Here is a 25,901-nt window from a genome sequence, read left to right as displayed (position 1 = left end):
AGTATAACATGTTTGTTATTAAAAAAATAAAAAAACTTTACAATCGCTTTAACCACTTCCTTACTGGGCACATATACCCCTTCCTGACCAGGTGAAATTTCAGCTTCTGGCACTGCGTTATTTTAACTGACAATTGCGCGGTCGTGCGACGTGGCTCCCAAACAAAATTGACGTCCTTTTTTCCCCACAAATAGAGCTTTCTTTTGGTGGTATTTGATCTCCTCTGCGGTTTTTATTTTTTGCGCTATAAACAAAAATAGAGCGACAATTTTGAAAAAAAACAACAATATTTTTTACTTGTTGCTATAATAAATAGCCCAATTTTTTTTAAAAAACATTTTTTTTCTCAGTCTAGGCGATACGTATTCTTCTACATATTTTTTGGGGAAAAAAAAAAATCGCAAGAAGCGTCTGGTTTGCGCAAAAGTTATTGCGCTTACAAAATAGGGGACATAATTATTATTATTTTTTATTATTTTTTTTTACTACTAATGGCGGCGATCAGCATTTTTTTTCGTGACTGCGACATTACGGGGGACACATCGGACACTTTTGACACATTTTTGGCGCCATTCACATTTATACAGCGATCAGTGCTATAAATATGCACTAATTACTGTATAAATGTGACTGGCATTGAAGGGGTTAACACTAGGGGGTGAGGAAGGGGTTAAATGTGTACCCTAAATTGTGTTCTAACTGTAGGTGGAGGGGGGGTGACTGGGGGAGGTGACCGATCTATGTCCCTATGTACAAGGGACACAGATCGGTCTTCTCTCTCCCCTGACAGGACGAGGATCTGTGTGTTTACACACAGAGCTCCACGTCTTGTCCCTGTAGCCGCCGATCGCGAGTGTCTGGCGGACATCACGGCCGCCAGGCACTCGCATCGGCTTTTAAAACGCGCCAGTGGCCAAAAAAGGGTTAAAACCACTCACCAAGCGCCGCTGCAGAGGCGCTTTACAGGCAGGTCAGCCGAGCTGCCCATTCACTTCAATGGGTAGGAGCGGTGTGCACTCAAAAACATCCCAGTGTGAAAGGCGTGTTATTGCGATTTTTCTTTTTTACCAAAAAATATGCAGAAGAATACATATCGGCCTAAAGTTTTTTTTAACTTGGGTAATTTATTATAGCAAAAAGTAAAAAATATTGTGTTTTTTTTTTCAACATTGTTGCTTTTTTTTTGTTTATAGCGCAAAAAATTTAAATCGCAGAGGTGATCAAATACCACCAAAAGAAACTTTATTGGCTGGAAAGTTTGCAGATCACCGTGATCACAATGCGGCGATCTTACCTGGAAGTGGGAGCGGGTACCTGGTTTTTGGGAGGGCGTAAACAAGCGGAGCTTCCCCTTTTGGGCGGAGCTCCACTTTACGGAAGTCCAAGAAAGCTTTAGCTCTAGTTATTTCTTGCCATATATGCCAGTTTGGGTTCTCCCTTATATTACAGTAGTAAGTGACCTGATGAAATGTGCAGTTTTCTTATATATTTGTAATGAATGTAAACTTTTTTTATTGAAATATTAGAAGCAGATTATATTAGGATGCTTTGAGTGCTGAGAAGATTCTAATGTAGACAATAAAGTCTCTTATCTTACCATGATGACAGCCACCACTGCAGCTGCAATCCCGACCAAGTGCAGCTTAGACTGGAACAGTTCATCGATTCTCTCGTGGCAATTCTAAAACAAAGGAGAAAAGAAGGAGAAAATGTAAAGCAACTTGTATTAGCTTCTATGTATTATTAGACAGATCAACAGACCGATTCCCTCAAAGAAGTGTTTTCTCCGATATAAAATCAGTATATATTAAGGATTGCCCATAATGGATGTGTTGTTACTGCACTTGATACGTTTTGTATGTTCCTGTGTTCCCCCTCCTGTTTTGGTGCTAGTTGGTACAGTACTTAGCAACATACTTCCTACCTTTCTCTGCTGCTCAGTTAGCTTCAGTTTCCAAGCAGAGCTAGACTTATGAAATACATTCTATTCTTACACTTCAAAAGACTGAAATAATACCCTCTGCTTAAGCAGAACTAAAATTCCATCACATACAACAAGCAGACAGGCCCTTTATTGTAGAAGAGACATGCAATATCGATTCTGCCATACATGGTCAGCTCACTGTTTTCTCCAGCATGTAAACTGATCTCTGCTGATGACAGGTCTGCGTCTGCTTTGCTGATGCAGAGCAGACAAGTACACAGCCCACTGTTCTCTATAAGGGGGTCAGATGGAGCCGGACTGTATCTGTTTTCATCTAACGGTCATCCAATCCGATCCACTAAATCCCCATCTGTCTTTTTTTTTTTGGTGGACCGGATCGGATGCAGGCGGGCCTCCCCATAGATAGGTGGTCCAATCGGGTCTTCCTGAAAAACGGACAGGCGGACCCGATCAGTCTGCTGGTGTGAAAGGGGACTAAAGGTGTGTGAGCTTCGAGGACAACATATGACCCAAGTGTTATATTCCCAAATTTGATGACAACTCTGCAACGACTATTTTCCGGCGTATAAGATGACCTTTTGGATGCAAAAAAATGCATCCAAAGTCGGGGGTCGTCTTATACGCCGATGACAGTCTCCGTCAGCCTGCGGGCATCCATGATTTAAAAGCCGCGCCTCCTCCGCAGACTGTTCCGTGATAGGGCCTCTATTCAGTGTTCCGCCAATCACGGATGCCTTCTCATCCTCGGACGAGAGGACATCCGTGATAGGCGGAACACTGAACAGAGGCCCTGCTGGGAAAATATGTGTTCCGCCTATCACGGAACAGTCTGAGGAGAAGGCGCGGCTTTTGAATCATGGATGCCCGCAGCCTGGAAGCCAGAACCTGCAAAAAAATAAGGTAGGGAGATCGTCTTGGCCGGCACAGTGGGGGCAAGTGATGGCACAGTGGGGGCAAGTGATAGCACAGTGGAGGCAAGTGATGGCACAGTAGAGCTGCACGATTAATCGCGATCTCGATTCTCCCTGCCTGCGATCTCCCGCGATTCTTATGCGTCACCGCCATTCCACGTAACCAGCGTGGAACGCAAATGCTGCCGATATCGGAACAGACGTCAGCAGCCTGGGCTTCTCTCACAGTTCAATACAACTCTAGTGTGTATCCATGCGCCACCCAGTGGTTGCCGGCGGTACTGCTTCTGATGTATTTTTCTTTCTCACAGTTCTGTACAACTGTGTGTATCCATGCGCCACCCAGTGGTTGCCGGCGGTACTGCTTCTGATGTATTTTTCTTTCTCACAGTTCTGTACAACTGTGTGTATCCATGCGCCACCCAGTGGTTGCCGGCGGTACTGCTTCTGATGTATTTTTCTTTCTCACAGTTCTGTACAACTGTGTGTATCCATGCGCCACCCAGTGGTTGCCGGCGGTACTTCTTCTGATGTATAAAAAACAGACCAGTGATATGTCTATATTGTTAAAGACCATATAACTCCAATGAAAAAAGCAGAATCAAAGTTTGATTCTGCTTTTTTCAAAGGAGTTATATGGTCTTTAACATTATAGACATATCACTGCTCTGTTTTTCATATATTCGTATTTTCAAATAAATCACAGGTTTATTTATTGGGGGGGGGGTTTCTGGCAATCAATTTTGAGAGAATCGTGATCTTTAGTCTAAGCAAAAGAATCGCAATTCTCATTTTGACCAGAATCGTGCAGCTCTATGGCACAGTGGGGGCAAGTAATGGCACAGTGGAGGCAAGTGATGGCACAGTGGAGGCAAGTGATGGCACAGTGGAGGCAAGTGATGGCACAGTGGAGGCATGTAATGTAATGGCACAGTGAGGCATGTAATGTAATGGCACAGTGAGGCATGTAATGTAATGGCACAGTGAGGCAGGTAATGTAATGGCACAGTGAGGCATGTAATGGCACAGTGAGGCATGTAATGGCACAGTGAGGCATGTAATGTAATGGCACAGTGGAGGCATGTAATGTAATGTAATGGCACAGTGAGATCTGAAAAAAGCATGTTTCTGTCAGCGGTTGTTCCTGTCAGTGGTTGTTCCGGCTACCCCTCAGCTTCCAGAAAGACTAGTAGGAAGGGGGTAGTCTTATATGGCGAGTATATCCCAAAACCAACATTTTTCCTGGAAAAATAGGGGATCGTCTTATACGCCCAGTCGTCTTACACGCCGGCAAATACGGTAAATACATTTAGTAAATGAGCCACTTAAAATCAGACCTGTGTATAAACTACTGTAAAGGAAACTTGCATCTTAGCTGTTGACCATAGCAACGATTCAAACTGTCATTGTACTAGTGCAGGAAAGAAATGAAGGTAAACATCATACTCAGTACTGTGATCAGCTTTATTGATAAAACACACTTTGGTCAAACAGACGTTTTCCATCACAAATACCAAGTACTGTCGCAACACTGTTCTGTATACTCACCACGTTTTTTACCCCTTCCGGACACAGACTGTCACCCCCAATTAATGGTAGACTTAGCTCATCTGAACAGCACTGCAGCTAAAAGATGAAAGAGAACAGAAAGATTGACAGCTAGTCAAATTTACCCCAAAATAACAGGATAAAAGTAAAAAACTATATCTACAAACATTAGCATAGAACAAACACAAGACTCTAAATATTATCACAGACACTTACTGGGATCCCTATTTTTAGTTTGCAGTTGTTCTTAGATCCCAAAATCAAAAAGGTAATAACACAAAGACAATGGGGCAGATTCACAAAGATCTGCACCGGCGCAGCGTATCTGAGATACGCTACGCCGCCGTAACTTACCTGGCTTTGGTTTGAATCCAGAAAGAATTTGCGCCGTAAGTTACGGCGGCGTAGTGTATCTCTCGCGGCGTAAGGGCGCGGAATTCAAATGCGGCGAGTAGGGGGGCGTGTTTCATTTAAATGAAGCGCGTCCCCGCGCCGAACGAACTGCGCATGCCCCGTCCGTCAAAACTCCCAGGGTGCATTGCTCCAAATGATGTCGCAAGGACGTCATTGTTTTCGGCGTGAACGTAAATGGCGTCCAGCCCCATTCACGGACGACTTACGCAAACAAAGAAAAATTTTCAAAATTATACGCGGGAACGACGGCCATACTTAACATTGAGTACGCCACCAGATAGCAGCTTTAACTATACGCCGGAAAAAGCCGAACGGAAACGACATAAAAGAATGCGACGGCCGCTCATACGTTTGTGGATCGTCGGAAATAGCTAATTTGCATACTCGCCGCGGATTACGACGTGAACGGCACCCAGCGGCCGCCGGAAAATTGCATCTTAGATCCGACGGCGTCTTAAGGCGTACGCCTGTCGAATCTAACACAGATGCCGTCGTATCTTGTTTGGTGGATACCAAAACAAAGATACGAGGCGCAAAATTTGAAATTACGCGGCGTATCAACAGATACGCCGGCGTAATTTCTTTGAGGATCTGCCCCATAAACACTAAAAAGAAAGGCATATATGATCACTGCAAGTCCCACTGTTTCATTGTGGTTCTTTGCATGAAGCCCCAGGCTTTAGCCTGAACATTCATATGATACCTAGCTCCATCTAGTGGACAAATGCGATAAATTGCTATGACATTTAAAGGAGAAGTCCAGCCTGGGCTTTTTCGTCTGGGCTTCTCCTCTGGGTCACAGGAGTGTAATTAGTTTTGCACTCCTGTGGTCTGAAGTCCGCCCTCCGCTGACGTCACTGCCATCCTGTTAGTCAGCAGCTCTCCTGCTCTGCTTCTCCTTGCTCGTTGGAGCGCTGTGCTGTGGAGGGGTGGGGAGTGGCCGTCTCAAAGGCTCACTGAGAGGCACCTGGCAGATCAAGACTTCCGAATTTGCGATGACGCGGTGCATGGACTGATCTTGGCGACGTCAGCAGAGACAGCTCTCTGCTAAAAAGGGGTCACAGGAGTGCAAAAGCAATTGCACTCCTGTGATTCATAGGAGAAGCCCAGCCAAATGAGCCCAGGCCGGACTTCTCCTTTTAATTTTTTTTTTTTTTCTTGCCCCAGTCACACAGAACGAATGTACATGCACTTTCCTTTATAAATCATCGCCCAAGTGTAACTTTATATATTTCTAATTGAACTACACTACACGTGCAAACTACAAGTGCACTTGGAAGTGAAGTTGCTGTATATCTGAGGGGTAGATCTGAATCTGCTGATTTTATCATCCAATCATGTGCAAGCTAAAATGCTGTTTTTTATTTTCCTTGCATGTCTCCCTCAGATCTACAGAGACTGCACTTCCAAGTGCAATTTCAAAGTGCGCTTTGCACTTGTAGTGCAAAGTGGATTTGCCTTTAGTAAATAACCCCCAATGTTTCTAAATGAGAATGCCTTGTACATTACAACACATTCAGTGTGGGTAGGCTGGGAGCAGAAGATTTGGCTGACAGTTAGTGAGGAGACACCATTTGTATTATTTAAGGGATACAGGAATTTTAGACTGTTGGGCTATACTGCCGACAGTCCATGAATTTCTGTGTACCCTAATGGACAAATTCCGGTGCCTCTCGATGGACTATAAATCCTAATAAACTGTAACAAAGAATGTGTGTTTTCAGGTATATGTCTTGTAGCAGGGGTTGACAAATTTGCTTGGAATCTAGGAGCCAGCTAAAAAAGTTAGGAGCCAGAAAAAGCGCCCCGTCCCGACGAGCTTGCGCGCAGAAGCGAACACATACGTGAGCAGCGCCCGCATATGTAAACGGTGTTCAAACCACACATGTGAGGTATCCCCGCGATTGGTAGAGCGAGAGCAATAATTCTAGCCCTAGACCTCCTCTGTAACTCAAAACATGCAACCTGTAGAATTTTTTAAACGTCGCCTATGAAGATTTTAAATGGTAAAAGTTTGTTGCCATTCCACGAGCGGACGTAATTTTGAAGCGTGACATGTTAGGTATCAATTTACTCGGCGTAACATTATCTTTCATAATTTAAAAAAAAATGGGGATAACTTTACTGTTGTCTTATTTTTTTAATTAAAAAAAAGTGTAATTTTCCCAAAAAAAGTGCGCTTGTAAGACTACGGCGTGACAGAAAGTATTGCAACGATCGCCATTTTATTCTCTAGGGTGTTAGGATAAAAAATATATATAATGTTTGGGGGTTCTAATTAGAGGGAAGAAGATGGCCGTGAAAATAGTGAAAAATTACATTAGAATTGCTGTTTAACTTGTAATGCTTAACTTGTAATACCAACGGCCACCACCAGATGGCGCCAGCTTACACATCTGGTGGTAATAACTTGTAATACCAACGGCTCACCACCAGCTCACAAAAAAAAAATTTTTTGCCCCCCCCCCCCCCCTTCCAAGCCAAGTATTGTCGAGCCCTGTCTTGTAGGGCGTTAAGATCAGATGCATTGTGTCCTGCATGGTTGCATGTTAGGGTTCCATTAAATATCAATAGGAGAACCCCATAAACTATGTGGCATGATGGAACTTGTAGTTTATTAAAGGCTAGCAGTCTATAGTTTACTCTTTGTGGGCTCTAGACTGCGGCCATATCTCTCAGTACAATAATTCTATCACTGTAGCACGTGTTCCACGTGTTTGAAATATGCCTTACCGTCTCATGAAAGACTTTGACCACAGATTTTGCCTTTTCTTTCTCTTCTTTCTTGCCACTCTTCGCTTGCTCGTAAGCTTCGTCATAGAACTGTTTTATCTCCTTCGACACCTGAAGAGGAGAAAATTATGAATTTATAGCTGCGATATCACATAGGTTAATTTTATGAAAGTGTTTGAACTGTTTCTGAAAGTCTGCATTTCCCAAACCAACCAGATTCTCCCTCTCCATCCCCCAGTGCAGTACGGCAGATTGAAAAGAAAAATCTACCTTAAGTAGTGGTAAAAAAAAGCACTTGTGGGTTTAACCAATCTTGTTTTTTTTTTTTTTTTTTTTACAATTCTCCTTTAAGGGGCGTGGCAAGGGGTGTGTCCTATGCCTGCATACTTTTGCTGATAGGTGTCCCTCATTCCCATCTCAAAAAGTTGGGCGGTATGTTATTATACAGGATTTATATAGCACCAACAGTTTGAGCAGAGCTTTAGGCTGGGTTCACTCTAGTGCAAATTGGATGTGGGTTTCTACGCATCCAAATCGCGTGTCAGGAGATTGTGACTGGCTCTCAATGGAGCGAATTGCACAGGAGTCTTGTGCGTCTGTGTCTCTGTTTCAGGTCCGAATTCAGGCAAACATTCAGGTCTGATTTGTCCCTGAAACGGTGAACAGGGACACACTGGACCCCCTGCTGTCAGCCGCATCCGTCTGACTATGGCGCCATTCATTCCTGGACACTGTTGCGGATGGGTCTGCTATCAGACCGTCCAGCTACTCCTGGCCATTACTGCCTGACCTTCCAATTCATGGTCATTTGGCACATATTTTGCAATCCTGCATAAGTCTTTTCCTGGGATAATTTTCTTGGAAATCTCTTGGGGCCAGATTCATCAATAGATACGGCGGCGGATCTCCTGATCCGCCGTCGTATCTGTGAGACCCGACGGTCGGATCTGTGAGATCCCACGGTCGGATCTATGCGACTGATTCATAAGAATCAGTTCCGCATAGATCTCCCTTAGATCCGACTGGTGTAAGTGACTAACACCAGTCGAATCTTAGGCTGTAATCTCCCGCCGGCCGCTAGGTGTCGTCGCTATTTTTTACCCGTCGCATATGCAAATGAGGAAAACCGCCGATTTACGTCCGTACGCCCGCCCGTCGCTCGTTTTCTACGTCGTTTGCGTTCGGCTTTTTCCGGCGGATAGCTACCCCTGCTTCTATGAGGGGTAGCTAATGTTAAGTATGGCCGACGTTCCCGCGCCGAGTTTTAAATTTTTTACGTCGTTTGCGTAACGCGATCGGGAATACCGATGGCCGCAATCGACGTACCCGCCGCAAACAATGACGTCCTCGCGACGTCATTTGGAGCATGCGCACTGGGCTTTTTCGCGGCGGCGCATCGTAAACCAGGTAGATCTAGCGGATCTAAAGATCCGCTGATCTACATGAATCTGGCCCTTGGTGTTTATGGCATCTGTGTAGAATAAACTCTTGTTTATTCACTCTGAGCTTCCTTTGCTGTGGACGTCCACCAATGTGTGGAGGGAGACCAATGCGGGTTCGTGTTGGAGGAGGGGAATGGATCTGTTTTCTTTTGCTTAGATGACAGACGCATGCACCTGAACACTGTCCTTTTCCTGTCTTTTTCCTGATGAAGACACCGAGTGTAAACTCACTAGTCGAAACGCGTCTAAACAAAACAGTTTTCTGCATTACCCTTGACCCCCTTTGGGTTCTTGAGGTTCATTACATCTTTCTTGTATTTATGTACTGTCATTATTATTTTTTTGTATATGTTTTTATCTAGGAGGTGTATGGTTTATATATCATGCAAACCAAATTGCTATAGTTCCTGTAATATATATATTCTCTTTTTGTAACAACTTTTGTAAAGTAAATTAAATATTACATATTTTTCTATATATTTTTGTATATTATTTTCATTGCCCTTAAAATCCCATTTCTTTGAGGTACTCACTTTTCTACTGTGTCGTTTTCTGCCTTGTATATGCCGTAATTTGCAAGAAGGTGTACCATTTTGGATATATTTTCTATTTTAAGCACAGCCTACGATCTGGGTAAGCACCCTGATGGAAGGTGCGTGGGGTGTGTGCAGAGGACACCAACCTGGAGTAGCGTCCCTTGTTTACTCAGCTGAGGTCCACCGCAAAATGATTTCTGCTTGGTCGCAATGGATTTCTGCACTTACGGTATGACTTGCCACTATTTATGAATAATACCTTTATGGTACAAGAACAGATTGACACTAAACAGGGAACATTTATTTTCAGTACAGCATTACTCTTACCTGCTCACGGTTTACGAAACCCCAGATACCAGCAGCTACTTCACATGCGAATAGGATTACTAAGCAAGCGAAAAACTGTGGAAATACAATATGTAGGTTAGAAGAATAATATTAGATTATGTAGAATTACTTGCAATGGGGTTGATTTACTAAAGGCAAATCCACTTTGCACTACAAGTGCACTGAAAAAGCATTCACTGGGGTAGATTCAGGTAGCAATTGCGTCTGCGTAACCATAGTTACGCAGCGCAATTGCTTAGTTGCGCCGGCGTATCGAGTGCTCCTGATTCAGAGAGCTTGATACGCCGACTGCAGCCTAAGATATGACTGGCATAAAGCTCTTATGCTGTCGTATCATAGGCTGCATTCTTGCGATTGCCGCTAGGGGGCGTTCCCGTAGCGGTCAGCGTATAGTATGCAAATTGCATACTAACGCCGATTCACAACCCTACGCGAGCCCTGCGTACGCAGTTTACGTAGTTTCCGTTAGTCGGGTTCCGCGTAAGGCTGCTCCTGCTATTAGCAGGGGCAGCCAATGCTACGTATACCCGTCGTTCCTGCGTCGCAAATTTTAAATTTCACGTCGTTTGCGTAAGTGAATCGTGAATGGCGCTGGACGCCATTTACGTTCACTTTGAAGCAAATGACGTCCTTGCGACGTCATTTGCCGCAATGCACGTCGGGAAAGTTTCCCGACGGAGCATGCGCACTACGTTCGGCTCGGGAACGCGCCTAATTTAAATGATTCACGCCCCCCTACGGGATCATTTAAATTACGCGCCCTTATGCCCCGTACACACCATCACTTTATGTGATGAAAAAAAACAACGTTTTTAAAAACGTCACTTTAATTGACCGTGTGTGGGGGAAAACGTTGTTTTATGTCTTCTAAAAAACGACCAAAAAAAATTGAAGCATGCTTCAATTTTATGTGTCGTTTTTCAAAACGTCAACTTTTAATTCACAGAAATTGACCGTGTGTAGCAAAAAACGTCGTTTAAAACGACGTTTTTTCACCCGCGCATGCCCAGAAGCTACTTATGAAGCGAGCTTCAATGGAAGAACGTGGTGGAACGTAACCTCGCTTTGCTAGAACATTGTGAGAAAAACGATGGTGTGTAGGCAACTTCGTCTTTGAAAATTGAAGTTTCAAAAACGTCATTTTTTACTTCACAGAAAATGTCGTTTTTTTTTCATCACATAAAGTGATGGTGTGTACGGGGCATTACGCCGGGCATTTTTAGGGAGCGCCCGCGCAAATTACGTGGCTACTGCTTCATGAATGAAGTGTAGCGCAGATAATTTGCGTAGGCGCAGGGTAAAAAACGGGACGCTGCGCCTTCGTAAGAAGTGCGCAGCGGTACCTGAATCTACCCCAGTGTAGATTCGAGGGGGACATGCAAGGAAAAAAAAAAAACTGCATTTTAGCTTGCACGTGATTGGATGATAAAATCAGCAGAGCTTCCCCTCATTTCAGATCTACCCCTCAGATTTCCAAGTGCACTTGTAGTGCAAAGTGGATTTGTCTTTCGTAAATAACCCCCAATGTCCCACGCTTCTCGTAAATTACAGAGCCTGAATGATAATTTGGCCTGAACCTTCCTCTGGCTCGGCGCTGAATCCCCATAGAAATGTATGAAGAATCTTCCACTCCAAAGACAGGTCCCAGAAGTGGTTCAGACTGATTTAAAAAGCACATTATGCTCACATTGCACTTACTCAGGGATACTCTTTAAACTAACATGATGGCTAACTGGCGTGTTTAAATGACAGGTACACTTTATAAAAAAAAGCACACAGATCTATTAAGTGGATTAATAACTAAGCAGAGAGGAGAGAAGCTGACATCAGAGATACAAATCATCCTCTCAGTCTCCAGTGAGCTGCCCTGGATTTATACACGGTGTATGTACATGTCTGAGACCTCTGAGGATTTATCACCTTTCTGGCTGGAGCACTCTCCGTCCGGCTGGTAATAAGTGGATGGCCGTGTCTGGAATATGCCAAACTTATTAAACAAATTAATGCAGACGCTGCAGCGCCAGAGCAATCTCAGAGAGAGTCTGTTCTCCCCGGCAACACCATCACTTAATATGGGGCGCATTGTTTCTTTGTCTATTGCTGAAGCATTCGGCTTTGTTTTATGTCAATCTGTATACTGTTACTACCCTGCAATGAAGCACCTTTAATTGTTAATATGAGGCACATTGACATTAACTTACTGTTCCCAACAGACACTGCGATTCCTGAATGGCGCCATAACATCCTAGGAAACCTACAAACATCATGACGGCACCGACTGCGATGATTATATAGATACCTAGAAAAAAAAATTTAATAGATGTCAGCGATGATGTAACGGAATTCGCGGCATGCTATACTGTTTGCTTTTATGCCAATACTTGCACAAGTAATGGACCTTTTGCAGTATATGTAGATCAGTGTCCATAGATGATCTAAAACGTGAAAAAGTCCTGATCCCCAGTGCAGTGAAGGAAACAGAAAAAACAGTCCATAAGTGTTGATCAAAGGCTGTGGTGACGATCCAATAGACAGAAAAACCTCCACCATAAATCAATATATCTGCTTACCAGATATCCAGCGGTCTCTTAATTAAAAGAAGACCCCAGAAGGCGTGTGGGTAAACACTATGGTAGTTGGAATGTAGAAAGGCTGAATATCATGTACACCTCCGTCTCAAGCCAATGGATGGAAAATTGGGATCCCGATTACCATGGAAGACACATAAGGGCCACAATAGTGTAATAACGTAGGTAACATTTATTAAAAAGAAGAAAAAAACGCACTTACATATAAACGGTATAAATAGGCATGTCAAATTTGGAGCTCCGGCCGGAAGCCAACCAAAAAGAACCGTCCAAGTAGGTAGGGAAAGGTGCAATCAACGGGGGGTGATCCGATGCGACACTCGTTCCGCCCGACCGGTTTCGCGAAAACTCGCTTCCTCATGGGGCACGGGTGACACACCGAATCACCCCCCTTAAATAACAAAAAATAATGGCCACTGGGCGTCATCACACACACGTGCACGCCGACGTGTGAGGTCGGCGCTCTCGGTCATGTGATGCGGAAGTCACCTCGATTGTTACGGTGCGGCGTTGGGGTCATGTTCACTTTTTCGTGGCATCCGGCTGGTGATTTTCCTATCCAAGGCTTGGATGTCCGGATCGGGTATTATCCCGTGTTTATGTAGCCCTGGGTCCCGCGGAGCGCGGGCGCATTGGCGCCTAGGACAGACCAGAGCTAGGCTTGGTTTGACCTGTATGGCTTCCTGTGTGCGCGCATGCGCGTGCACGTGCGTGTGATGACGCCCAGTGGCCATTATTTTTTGTTATTTAAGGGGGGTGATTCGGTGTGTCACCCGTGCCCCATGAGGAAGCGAGTTTTCGCGAAACCGGTCGGGCGGAACGAGTGTCGCATCGGATCACCCCCCGTTGATTGCACCTTTCCCTACCTACTTGGACGGGTCTTTTTGGTTGGCTTCTGGCCGGAGCTCCAAATTTGACATGCCTATTTATACCGTTTATATGTAAGTGCGTTTTTTTCTTCTTTTTAATAAATGTTACCTACGTTATTACACTATTGTGGCCCTTATGTGTCTTCCATGGTAATCGGGATCCCAATTTTCCATCCATTGGCTTGAGACGGAGGTGTACATGATATTCAGCCTTTCTACATTCCAACTACCATAGTGTTTACCCACACGTCTTCTGGGGTCTTCTTTTAATTAAGAGACCGCTGGATATCTGGTAAGCAGATATATTGATTTATGGTGGAGGTTTTTCTGTCTATTGGATCGTCACCACAGCCTTTGATCAACACTTATGGACTGTTTTTTCTGTTTCCTTCACTGCACTGGGGATCAGGACTTTTTCACATTTTAGATCATCTATGGACACTGATCTATGTCATGACCTTTACAATAATTTTTTTTTTTTTTTTTTTTTGTATAGCGCATCTTGTTTTTTCTTCTTTATGTTACTACTGTACAATATTCACAGTAAGGTGCAGCTTTATCTACATTGATTTTGTTTACACATGTGTATCATTTATGAGCATTATTTTGTTCATCTTTATATCTATTAGCGCAGTTGCTCCCACAAATTTTTTTGCAGTATATGACCTCAATCTAGGGCTGCACGATTCTGGTCAAAATGAGAATCACGATTCTTTTGCTTAGACAAAAGATCACGATTCTCAAAAATGTAATGCCAGAACCCCCCCCCCCCAAAAAAATAATTAATAAATAAACCTGTGATTTATCTGAAAATATGAATATATAAAAAAAGAGACCAGTGATATGTCTATAATGTTAAAGATCATATAACTCCTATAAAAAAAGCAGAATCAAACTTTGATTCTGATTTTTTCATAGGAGTTATATGGTCTTTAACATTATAGACATATCACTGGTCTCTTTTTTTATACATCAGAAGCAGTACTGCCAGCAACCATTGGGTGGCGCATGGATACACACAGTTGTACAGAACTGTGAGAAGGTTTAATACATCAGAAGCAGTACCGCCGGCAACCACTGGGTGGCGCATGGATATAAACTACTGTTGTGAGAGAAGCTCAGGCATCTATCCAGCAGCGCAGGCTGCTGACGTCGGTTTCGATATCGGCGGCATTTGCGTTCCACGCTTGTTAGGTGGAACCAGCGGTGAACACAGAAGAATAACGGGTCATCCCACGGGGAGATCGCGGGCGGGGAGAATCAAAATTGCGATTCTCTCCGCGATTAATCGTGCAGCTCTACCTCAATCACACGCAAAAACGCATCAATCTTTACATAAGTGCAAGCTCATACAGCCATTCACCTCTATGGGCGGCTGTACACGCCAAAGGGGTATCTAGTGAAAACAGCGCCTATGGCAAGCACTGAAACTGCGCCCCTGTTGAAACATTTGAAACCCATCCTTCAGATAACCTTAACAAAAAAAAAAACAGCTAACAAAACTAGTGATATTTATCATCCCTTGTGATACCTTGGGTAGTGATATATCCTCTGTATGGAGAAATCTGGGGTTTATTAGACCCCTGATCCCTCCTCTGCCCTCCAAGGCCAGGTAAATGCAGAACCAATACTGAAAGTGATGAAATCTTCATCACTTAAAGCCTCAGTTTTCACAGAGGAGAGGGAGAAACTGATGTTCCTCCTTCTTCTCTGTGCACTGCCAATCTGACCAGATGGAATGGAAGAGCCTGGGAGAACAGGGGAGGGCTGTGGCTGAACGCAGCAGGGATAGCACTGCCATTGTCCATCAGCAAAGGTGCTGAAAAGGAGATCCTGCCTATGCTCGGGAGGAGGGAAGGAGAGACACTCAGACCCTGGTAAGTGCATTGCTGCCCAGCCACTCAACAGCGCCCCCTTCATATGGCACCCATGGCACTTGCCATGGCTGCCATACCCTAGATATGCCACTGGTACACGCCACCTGTAGCTCCCCGTCCCTGGGAAAATGCCTGGATTTTTATGCAAGACCGCGCCCGTACTGCAAAATGTGAATAAGGCCCAAGTCACATAGTCTTCAGGATGTTCATATGAGAAGCTACACTGCACCACAGCTAAGCACACTCCTATGAGAGATTCCATTAAAATGTATTGAAACCCCAGCAATGAACTCTTTTTTTCTCCCCTTTGGTCCAAAGTGTTTTATTTTTATACACTGCTCAAAAAAATGAAAGGAACACTTTTGAATCAGAAGTCCTGGGATGTTGATCTGGTCAGTTAAGTAGCAGAGGGGGAGGGGTGTATACAGAGGGGGTTGTTAATTAGTTTCAGCTGCTTTGCTGGTAATTGAAATTAACAACAGGTGCAGTAGATGGGCAACAATGAGACGACCTCCAAAACAGGAATGTTTTTTCAGGTGGAGGTGTCCGACATTTTTTTCCCTACTCATCTTTTCTGACTGTTTTTCACTAGTTTTGCATTTGGCTAGGGTCAGTGTCACTACTGGTAGCACGAGGCGATACTTGGACCCTATAAAGGTTGCACAGGCAGACCAACTCCTCCAGGATGGCATATCAATACGTGTCATTACCAGAAGGTTTGCAGAGTCTCCCAGCACAGTCTCAAGAGCATGGAGGAGATTCCAGGAGACAGGCAGTTACTCTAGGAGAGCTGGACAGAGCCGTAGAAGGTCCTTAACCCATCAGCAGGACCGGTATCTGCTCCTTTGTGCAAGAAGGAACAAGATGAGTACTGCCAGAGCCCTACAAAATGACCTCCAGCAGGCCACTGGTTTGAATGTCTCTGACCAAACAAACAGTTTGGGGGTGGCCTGAGGGCCCGACGTCCTCTAGTGTGCTCTGTGCTCATTGCCGGACACTGTGGAGCTCGATTGGCATTTTCCATTGAACACCACAATTGGCAGGTCCGCCACTGGTGCCCCATGTTTTTCACAGATGAGAGCAGGTTCACTCTGAGCATATGTGACAGACGTGAAAGGGTCTGGAGAAGCCGCGGAGAACTTTATGCTGCCTGTAACATCGTTCAGCATGATCGGTTTGGTGGCGGGTCAGTGATGGTCTGGGGAGGCATATCCATGGAGGGACGCACAGACCTCTACAGGCTACAAAATGGCACCCTGACTGCCATTAAGTATTGGGATGAAATCCGTAGACCCATTGTCAGACCCTACTCTGGGTTCCTCTTGGTGCACGACAATGCCCGGCCTCATGTGGCGAGAGCATGCAGCCAATTCCCGTAGGATGAAGAAATTGATACCATTGAATGGCCCCCACACTCACCTGACCTAAATCCAAAAGAACACCTCTGAGACATTATGTTTCGGTCCATCCGGTGCCGCCAGGTTGCACCTCAGTCTGTTCAGGAGCTCAGTGATGCTCTGGTCCAGATCTGGGAGGAAATACCCCAGGACACCATCCGTCAGCTCATTAGGAGCATGCCCTGATGTTGTCAGTTATGCATACAAGCACTTGGGGGCCATACAAACTACTGAGGACCATTTTGAGTTGTTGCATTCCTAACACATTACCCAGTCCATATCAGTATAGATATCCAGCATGAGATTTTTGCCCGTTGAGATCTGATATGTTTTCAAAGTGTTCCTTTAATTTTTTTGAACCCAGCCTCCCCCATATTTATATCACCAGTGTGCAGGCTGTATCCGAAAACCTCAGGAACCACAGCCCACACATTAACTCCTTCCCCCCCCCCCCAGCCTGGGCCAGCCACTAACTAAAAACCATACTTCTGCAGGCATCCTGCCTACGTGCTAAACAAGTAGTTGTCAGCTGTGATCCCCAACATTGCCAAGAGCTGTACATAATATTCCATATACAGTATGTAATGCTAGAGATGATTGTCAGAGACTGCAGACATACTAGAGGAAATGATAGAGACCAGTACAGGGAGCAGGGGCGCCGCCCCTCCTAATCCATGCACCCTGACCCCTAATCCACATGCAGGGAGTCGGACGCATGGATTCCTACTATGTTTTTTTTTTTTTGGAAGCACGTGATTAGACCCTGAGGCTCTATTTGGCTTAAAAAAAGGGTGGGCTCGGGGGACAGAGCACTGCGCCCTGAGTTCCCCCAGTTGTGTGACAATAGCGAATTAATATTCCCTGTCGTCTTACTGATTCTCCTCCTGGCCAATCAGGGAGTGAGTCCTGAGACCTGATTGGCTAGGGAGTCTTAGGACTCCTGGGCAATTGGGTCTCAGGACCCATTTCCTGTTTGGCCGGGAGGAAAAGAAACAGCCCTGGAGTGGGATTCCCCGTCATCTGCCAAGGAGGCCTCTGTCCATTTGTCTCCTGCACGGGTCATTGATCGCCGTCTTCCCGTCCATCTCCCGTGGTGTTGTTGGTTTGCCCCCCTACAAAATATTGAGCACCACTGGGGACTTGTATGTTCCTCAAGGCTAATAGAGGTTACTGCTAATATCCCTTTCTAAATTAATTATCCCTCTACAAGCAAGTATTAAAGGGCCACATGTGGTGCTGAAGGATTTGTATATCTGACATTTCTGTGATTCCAACACCTGAGCCAGACAGTGCCGCCAGGAGGGTGACACCACTTTCTCTGTAAAGCGTAAAGGAAGACAGCGTTGTCACCTTCGTGTCTACTCACTGGATGAGAAGAGCCACAGCATACACATAAGTCAACAAAACGGCTCACTCTGCCTTTCCCTCAAGCCTCGTACACACGACCAAGGAACTCGACGGGCGAAACACATCGTTTTCCTCGTCAAGTTCATTATTAGGCTGTCGAGGAACTCGACAAGGCAAGTTTCTCCATTCCCGTCGAGGAAAAAGAAGACATGCTCTCTTTTTGGCTTGACGAGATCCTCGACAGTTTCCTCATTGAAAAATGTACACACAACCGGTTTCCTCGGCAAAAAAAAAATCCCAGCAAGTTTCTTGCTGGTTTTTGCCGAGAAACTCGGTCGTGTGTACGAGGCCTTAGACGGATGACAGGAAGTCGGTATCAAGAAAGGTTTCGTTACTAATGTTAGTTATATTTAAATATTAATGTAATTATTTCTCAGAGCGGAAACTCAAGACAAACAGTGAAATGCAAGTATGAGAGCTGCCAAAGAATTTGTATATATGACCATACAGTCCTCAAATTTACACCACTCTGCTGTACAGCGCAGCCTTGGCTGGCAGGAAAGAGGACCAGATTTTCCGCTACTGCAGTAAGAGGAGTTCCAACCCCCCTCCCCCCCACGAAAAAATCAAAAGTCAGCAGCTACAAAAACTGTAGCTGCTGACTTTTAATATTAGGACTCCTACTTGTCCAGGGTTCCTGCGATGTCGGCACCCCAGCCGATTTTGTTGCATGTGCAAAGTGCGTTGCGATATCTAACTTTCCCGGCGGTGGGGAAAGAAGAAGGGGGGCCGAACTTCCAAGGGACGGCGCCGCAGCTCAGTCTCCCAGAAGAGGTCAAAAACAGGTACCCGCTCCCCCCTAAAAGGTGCCAAATGGGAGGGTGAGCAAATAAGCAGAGGTTCCACTTTTGGGTGGAACTCCGCTTTAAATAAAATGTATAGGTCTTGTCCTGTCAACCAAGCCTGTGACTGGACAGTGAAAGGGGAAGCAGAAGACTGATGAGCTTGTCTCTCCACTCTCGTTTGCTATCCACATGTTCCTTGCACTGCAGCACAACAGATTGGCTCTTTGTGCCACTTCTTCCTACCCCTGACTGAGCTCTGCTGTACAGAGGACAGCAAGAGGATGATACCAAGTCAAATTCAGGTACTTACACTGATTACAGAAAATTGGTGTCATATATCTGAATTTAGCTTGAAAGTGTCTGTAAACCTCAGACATGAAATATGAACAAAGCATATCCCTCTATAGTATGTACTTGTCTCAATCCAGATCACTAAGTGTAATTTCTGTCTGCTGCTTTGTTCCTCTGCTATCAGCATGAATTACTTCTGACACGTTTTCCTGACACAAAGAGAAAACAGGTGACAGGGGAGGGAGCTCCAGCACAGAGCCTGTGATTTGACAGCCTCAGCTCGGTTCTTGTGTGAAAGGGGCTTGAGCTCTGCAAAGTATAACTTCAGGTCTCCACCGGGGGGTTTTCTTCCCTTTTTTTTGGGGGGGGGGGGGATTTGAACTGAAGAGAGTTTTTTTGGACACAGCATGAATATAATATAGATTGAAAGTCCCCCCAGTTCTGAGGGCACGGTATGGGTCTTGAATGGGGGGGATTGTTGTTGTCTAGCTGGGTGCCTATGAAGGAATAGTGGTTTTGAGTTGAAGCATCATGAGTAAGGTTTCAGGGGGAAAGTTGTTATTAAAGACACAACAGTAGTAGTATAAATATACTATGGCATATTAATTAACAGATAGAGATGTATGATGTTTATGGAATGTATTCCTTTGTTTTTTGTTTAAAAAAAAAAAAAAAATTAAATTGGAAAAATAAAAAACAATTGGACTTTGAATGGACCCAGAAAAGAGAATACAGCAGATAAACAGGTACAAGTTATGTAGGAGGATTTTTCTTTTAAATCTCTGAGTATAACCTGAGGCCAGTCACTTCACTGGGTATATGTAAGGGTTTCAAAACGACTTTAATCTCCCTGTCACACCAGTGCTACTTGTCATGCAATTTGATAGTTTCAAATCGCATGACAAGTCACATCCAATTGTTCGCAATGGAAATGGTCAAATCTGCGTGACTCCAACTCCTCCAGAGCCACACAGATTTTTAAAGTAGTTCCTGTCAGTGGCAGCCTATCCAAACGGGGCGCAGATGTGCCGCCCCCCTAATCCATGTGCCCAGCCCCTAATTTCCACACAGGACGCTGGACGCATGGATTTCAATTGGGTGTTTTTTTTAAGCACATGATTAGAGCCTAAAGTTTAAATTGGCTTAAAAAAGGGTGGGCTTGGGGTGCAGAGCACTGCGCACCTTTATGTGGCGTTAGTTTGCACCCCCCCCCCCTCCGAAATATTTTGTACCAGTCACCACTGGTTCCTGCACTACTTTTTCCAAGTTCAGGTGCAACTTGTGTAGTTAGGTAGGTGCTAGAAGTTAGATTTTTCTATAGAGTAGAAGAATTTAGCTAGGCCTAGCTGGTGGCTAGGCCTGTTTGTTTGTATTCTGAGCTTTAAGTGGCTCAGGGCAGGGCTGGGTGACTCACAGGTAGCATCACTGACACCTTCCTCATTTCAGAAGATCCTGGAAAGAGAGGTGGAGCTGCCTGGGGTATTCTAAGGAGCCTTGACCAATCCCCAACTTGGATTGGGGGGGGGCAGGCCTCCTTAAATACTCAGGGTCAGCCCAGCTGGGGAGGGGTTGTCAGGTGAAACTGCTGGAGTGAGAGAGTGTAGAGGTTGTCGGACCTACAGGGAGCTCCCCTGTCTGGGGGAGGGGGGGTGACCTTGGGCCTGGGCCAGGAGGAGTGAAGAGATCCTGGAACAGAGGCACTGGTCGCAACCAGAAGAGCTGGTGAGTGAAGCAGTCTTCCAAGTCACACTGACATGCGACTTTGAAATTGTGCATCTTCAAGCGAAGGACACACGATTTTGAAGTGGGATTCAGTGTGACCAAAAACAAAATCAGAGGTTGGCAACTGCAGCTCGCCAGCTGCTGTGGAACTACATTTCCCATGAGGCATTGCAAAGCTGACAGTTACAAGCATGACTCCCACAGGCAGATGCATGATGGGACTTGTAGTTCCTCAACAGCTGGAGAGCCGCAGTTGCCCACCCCTGCTTTAAATGAATACACAACCGCATCAAATGTTGCTTTTACACTTGTCTGAAGTTCCAAAAGGTGCGAAATTTGACAGCCACCTAATGGAAAGATGGAAAAAAAATCACTCACCAATGTAAAAGGTCGCTGGAACCTGCTTGTCCCCGATTTGCTGGATCAGGAGGTTGGAAGTCTTGGGCTCATGTCGAAGCCACAGCGCTACTCCAAGGATCACTCCGCCTGACAACTAAAGAAGAATTTATAAATGGTTAAAAAAAGAAAGAAGTGAACATAAAGTAGTGTGACAGTAATCAGGAGCTAGAAATGCCTTTATAAAGCACGGCATACACAACGGAGTTGGTAAAACATTTATCTATCTGACAGCAGCACTATGTTGTCCTGAATACAACGCCATCACAGCGCATCAAAACCGCGTTCAGTGACACCATCCACTGAGGCCAATAAATACACATGCCAAATATGCACTTACTTCACCCATTGTATATACTTCACACTGACACTGATACAAATAGAGTTTGGGGGAGGCAGATGACTCTTAAGGAGCCTTGACAGTTCACCACGATCTGACCTGTAAAATCTTTCATCAAAAACATAATGCCGCGTACACACGGTCGTTTTTCGGCATGAAAAAAAAACGACGTTTTTCAGCATGTCCAAAAAACGCAATTTTTCCAACTTCATCATTAAAAACGATGTTGCCCACACACCATCGTTTTTGAAAAATTATGATCAAAGCGCGGTGACGTACAACATGTACGACGGCACTCTGAAGGGGAAGTTCTATTTGCCTTTGGGCTGCTTTTAGCTGATTTTGTGTTAGTAAAAGACGATTTGCGCTTTTTTGTCTGTTACAGCGTGATGAATGTGCTTACTCCATTATGAACGGTAGTTTTACCAGAACGAGCGCTCCCATCTCATAACTTGCTTCTGGGCATGCTCGGGTTTAAAACGTCGTTTTAGCCCACACACGATCATTTTTTACAACCCGAAAAACGACATTCAGAAGCCGAAAAACGATGTGAAGCCCACATACGATGATTTTAAATGACGTTTTTAAAAACGTCGTTTTTTTTTTCATACCGAAAAACGACCCTGTGTGTACGCGGCATCAGACAACGTTTACAGGCGTCAGGCCAAATAATTTCATTTTAGTCTCAAGTGACCACCAAAATCTAGATGTGCAAAGTTAGTAGAGACATATCCCAACAGACTAAAGGCTGTAATTAACCACTTTTTCCCCACCAATATAGCTTTGTTTTGGTGGTATTTGATCACCTTTGAGGTTTTTATTTTTTGCGCTATAAACAAAAACAAATACAGACAGTTTTGAAAAAAAAAAAATTATATATACTGTATTTATTGGCGTATACCGCGCACTTTTTACCCCTTAAAATCAGGGGGAAATAGCAGGTGCGCGATATACGCCGATCCCCGCTGTCTCTGAGCCTAGAGCCGAGTGTACTGCTCGGCTCCGCCCGCCGCAGCCTAGGGCCGAGCGTACTGCGCACTCGGGTAGGCTCGGCCCCGCCCGCAGCCACGCGAGAGGAGCCAAGAGAAGCCGAGAGGAGCCGAACACACAGGAAATCCGGCTCCTCTCGGCGCCAAATCCAAAAACAAACACCGCTGCAACCCCGGGCAAGGTGCGGATGGACTCGCAGACAGACACGCTGGACGGACACCTGGATGGAGGCCGCAGACGGACACCTCCAAAGCCGCAGACGGACACCCACAAGGCTGGACGGACCCCGCGCAAGGAAGCCGCAGACGGACATCCACAAGGCTGGATGGACCCCGCGCAAGGCCGCAGACGGACGCCGGACAAGGCTGCCGATGGACGCAGGGCAAAAATGTAAGTTTTCTTTTTTTCCTTAAACTACCTTTCTAAGGTTGGGGTGCGCGTTATACGCCAGCGCGCGGTATACCCCGATAAATACGGTATATATTTTTTTACTTTCTGATAAAACAAAAAACCAACAAAAATATGTAAATTTTTTAATTTATGCATCAATTCAGGCCAATATATATATTCTACTACATATTTTTGGTAAAAAAAATCCCAATGAGCATATATTGATTGCATTGCGCAAAATTTATAGCGTCTACAAACTATGGGATATTTTCATGGCATTTTCATGTATTTATTTATTACTAGTAATAGTGATGACCAGTGATTTTTAGCGGGACTGTTACATTACGGTGGACAAATCGGACGATAAAGGCAAATAGTAAAGTTGCACTCTGCAAGTGCAGTTGCTCCAGAACTTAGTAGATGAGGTAAAGCTTCATTTTGCAAAAAGTACCCAATCACGTGCAAGGAAAATAAAAGAAAATGCATTTTTTCTGAATTGAAGTCAGCAGAGCTTTTGCTCATTTACTAAGCTCTGGAACAACTGCTCTTGCAGAGTGCACAGTCTATTTGCCTTTAGTACATAAACCCCTAAGTGACACTTTTTGGGGACCAGTGACAACAATACTGTGATCTGAGCTGAAAGAAATGTCCTCTAATAGCTAGATTCAGAAAGAGTTAGGCCGGCGTATTAGTAGATACGCCGACCTAACTCGGAATCTGCGCCGACCTAAGTTTGCACACTGGGATATGTACACGGACGGCGCATGCGCCGTTCGTAAAAAACGTCAATCACGTCGGGTCACAGTTAATCTACATAAAACACGCCCCCCACATCCTCATTTGAATTTGGCGCGCTTACGCCGGCCTATTCACGATACGCCGCCGTAACTTAGCAGGCAAGTACTTTGTTAATACAGTACTTGCCTAGCTAACTTACGGCGGTGTAGTGTAAATACGATACGCTACGCCGCCGCAAAGATGCGGCGGTCTATTTGAATCTAGCTATAACTGTATAAATGACACTGGCAAATAAGGGGTTCACATCAGGGGCGATCAAAGGGTTAAGTGTGCTCCTTGGGAGTGATTTCTAACTGTGTGGGGGATAGACTGACTGGAAGAAGAGAGACATCTGTGTTCCTGATAAGCAGGAACACAAGATCTTTCTGCCTCTGTGAAAGAACGACGGTCTGCCTTGTTTACATAGGCAGACTACTGTTCTGTCTCTCCAGCAAAGGCTGGTGGCTATTGACCCAGTGATTGGCTCCTGCCACGCCCCAGGCCCGTAAGACAAAGCAACGTACAGGTATGTTGTTTCGCACTTAAAGCAAAATGTGGTCCAACAAAATACTGACATACGGGGGTGATCCTTTTTCCAACTCAGTGATTCTGTTTTTGATTTTTTTTTTTTGGATCTGTTGGTGTTATATCTATCACTTGTATGTTATAAGCAAATGCAGCTGGATAAACAAAAACTGTGTCTGTCTTCGTTTCATGCTGAAAAGCAACAAAATGTGATTATTTTAAGGTGGGTGATTGTTTTCTATACCCACTGGGCCAGATTCAGAAAGGAGATACGACGGCGTATCTCCTGATACGCCGTCGTATCTCTGATTGTGCGTGGTCGTAACTATGCGACTGATTCAGAGAATCAGTTACGCATAGATTTCCCTAAGATCCGACCGACGTAAGTGTCTTACACAGTCTTATCTTAGGCTGCATATTTACGCTAGGTGGCGCAATGAATATGCCAATTAGGTAGATACGCCGATTCAGAAACGTACGTCCGGCCGGCATTTTTTTACGTCGTTTACGTAAGGCTTTTTTCGGCGTAAAGTTACCCCTGCTATATGAGGCGTATCCAATGTAAAGTATGGACGTCATTCCCGCGTCGAGTTTTGAAAATTTTACATCGTTTGCGTAAGTCGTTCGCGAATAGGGCTGCACGTAAGTTACGTTCACGTCTAAAGCAATGACGACTTGCGGCGTAATTTCGAGCATGCGCACTGGGATTTTTTCATGAACGGCGCATGCTCCGTTCGTAAAATACGTCAAATACGTGGGGTCACAGTGAATTTAAATAAAACACGCCCACATCATCCCCATTTGAATTAGGCGGGCTTACGCCGACACACATACGTTACGCCGCCGTAACTAAGGGCGCAAGTTCTTTCTGCATACGGAACTTGCGCCCTAAGTTACGGCGGCGTACCGTATCTGCGATACGTTACGCCCGCCGATAGATAGACAATTCTATCTGAATCCGGGCCACGTGCGTGTCCTGCAACTGTTGAGATACTATAGTAAAACAGAATGGAATTGGCCAAATGATCAGACAGATGGCTATCCATATATGACTCAAATTAGTCGCGGGTGGCCTTGTCAGCACCACCTTGCAAGTGGTCTGGTGGGCATCTGCCTGGCACCAAAAACATGGGACTGCCACCAGATCTGACCAACAATGCCCAGATAATACATCTGTCATCTTAGATAGAAAATGTATTTTACTGATCGGACTGCAAAAAAATTAAATCTGATTGGTTAAGAGGAATTACTGCACTTTGCACATTATTTTTATATATATATTTATATATATATATATATATATATATATATATATATATATCATAGGTGTGCGCAGCCTATTGCATTAGGGTGTGCACCCCAAAGCTCAAACATATTTGCATGTGTATATACAGTATACTGATGGTGTCAGCAGAGCGGTGGACGGTGTCAGTAGGGCAGAGATTGGTGTCAGTAGGGCAGTGGACAGTGTTAGAAGTTTTTTATTTTTATTATATATTTATTTTATTTTAGGAGCCCCATTAGGGAGCTTTGGTGAAATATCAGGGGTCTATTTCTGTGTGTTATTGCATGTTTAACGCAGTATATCCCAGTGTGTTACTGCACGTTTAATGCAGCATATTTTTGTGCAATAGTGCACGTTTAACGTTGTATATTTTGGTGTGTTATGT

General features: G+C 44.8%; 1 protein-coding gene across 1 annotated transcript in view; it reads right to left on the bottom strand.

The window, feature by feature from the left end:
- CD81 (CD81 molecule) overlaps nucleotides 1-25,901 on the bottom strand; it is an 88,731-nt gene that overhangs the window by 5,531 nt on the left and 57,299 nt on the right. The window contains exons 2-7 of the mRNA XM_040328477.1: nucleotides 21,192-21,306; nucleotides 12,079-12,176; nucleotides 9,857-9,931; nucleotides 7,552-7,662; nucleotides 4,405-4,482; nucleotides 1,598-1,681 (exon numbers count right to left, since the gene is read on the bottom strand). Coding sequence (XP_040184411.1) covers nucleotides 1,598-1,681; nucleotides 4,405-4,482; nucleotides 7,552-7,662; nucleotides 9,857-9,931; nucleotides 12,079-12,176; nucleotides 21,192-21,306 — 561 coding nt within the window. The remainder of the gene's footprint in view (nucleotides 1-1,597; nucleotides 1,682-4,404; nucleotides 4,483-7,551; nucleotides 7,663-9,856; nucleotides 9,932-12,078; nucleotides 12,177-21,191; nucleotides 21,307-25,901) is intronic.

The sequence above is a fragment of the Rana temporaria genome, chromosome 11 (genome assembly GCF_905171775.1).
Source record: "Rana temporaria chromosome 11, aRanTem1.1, whole genome shotgun sequence".
NCBI classification, from domain to species: domain Eukaryota; kingdom Metazoa; phylum Chordata; class Amphibia; order Anura; family Ranidae; genus Rana; species Rana temporaria.
This window is presented reverse-complemented; position numbering and strand designations above follow the sequence as displayed.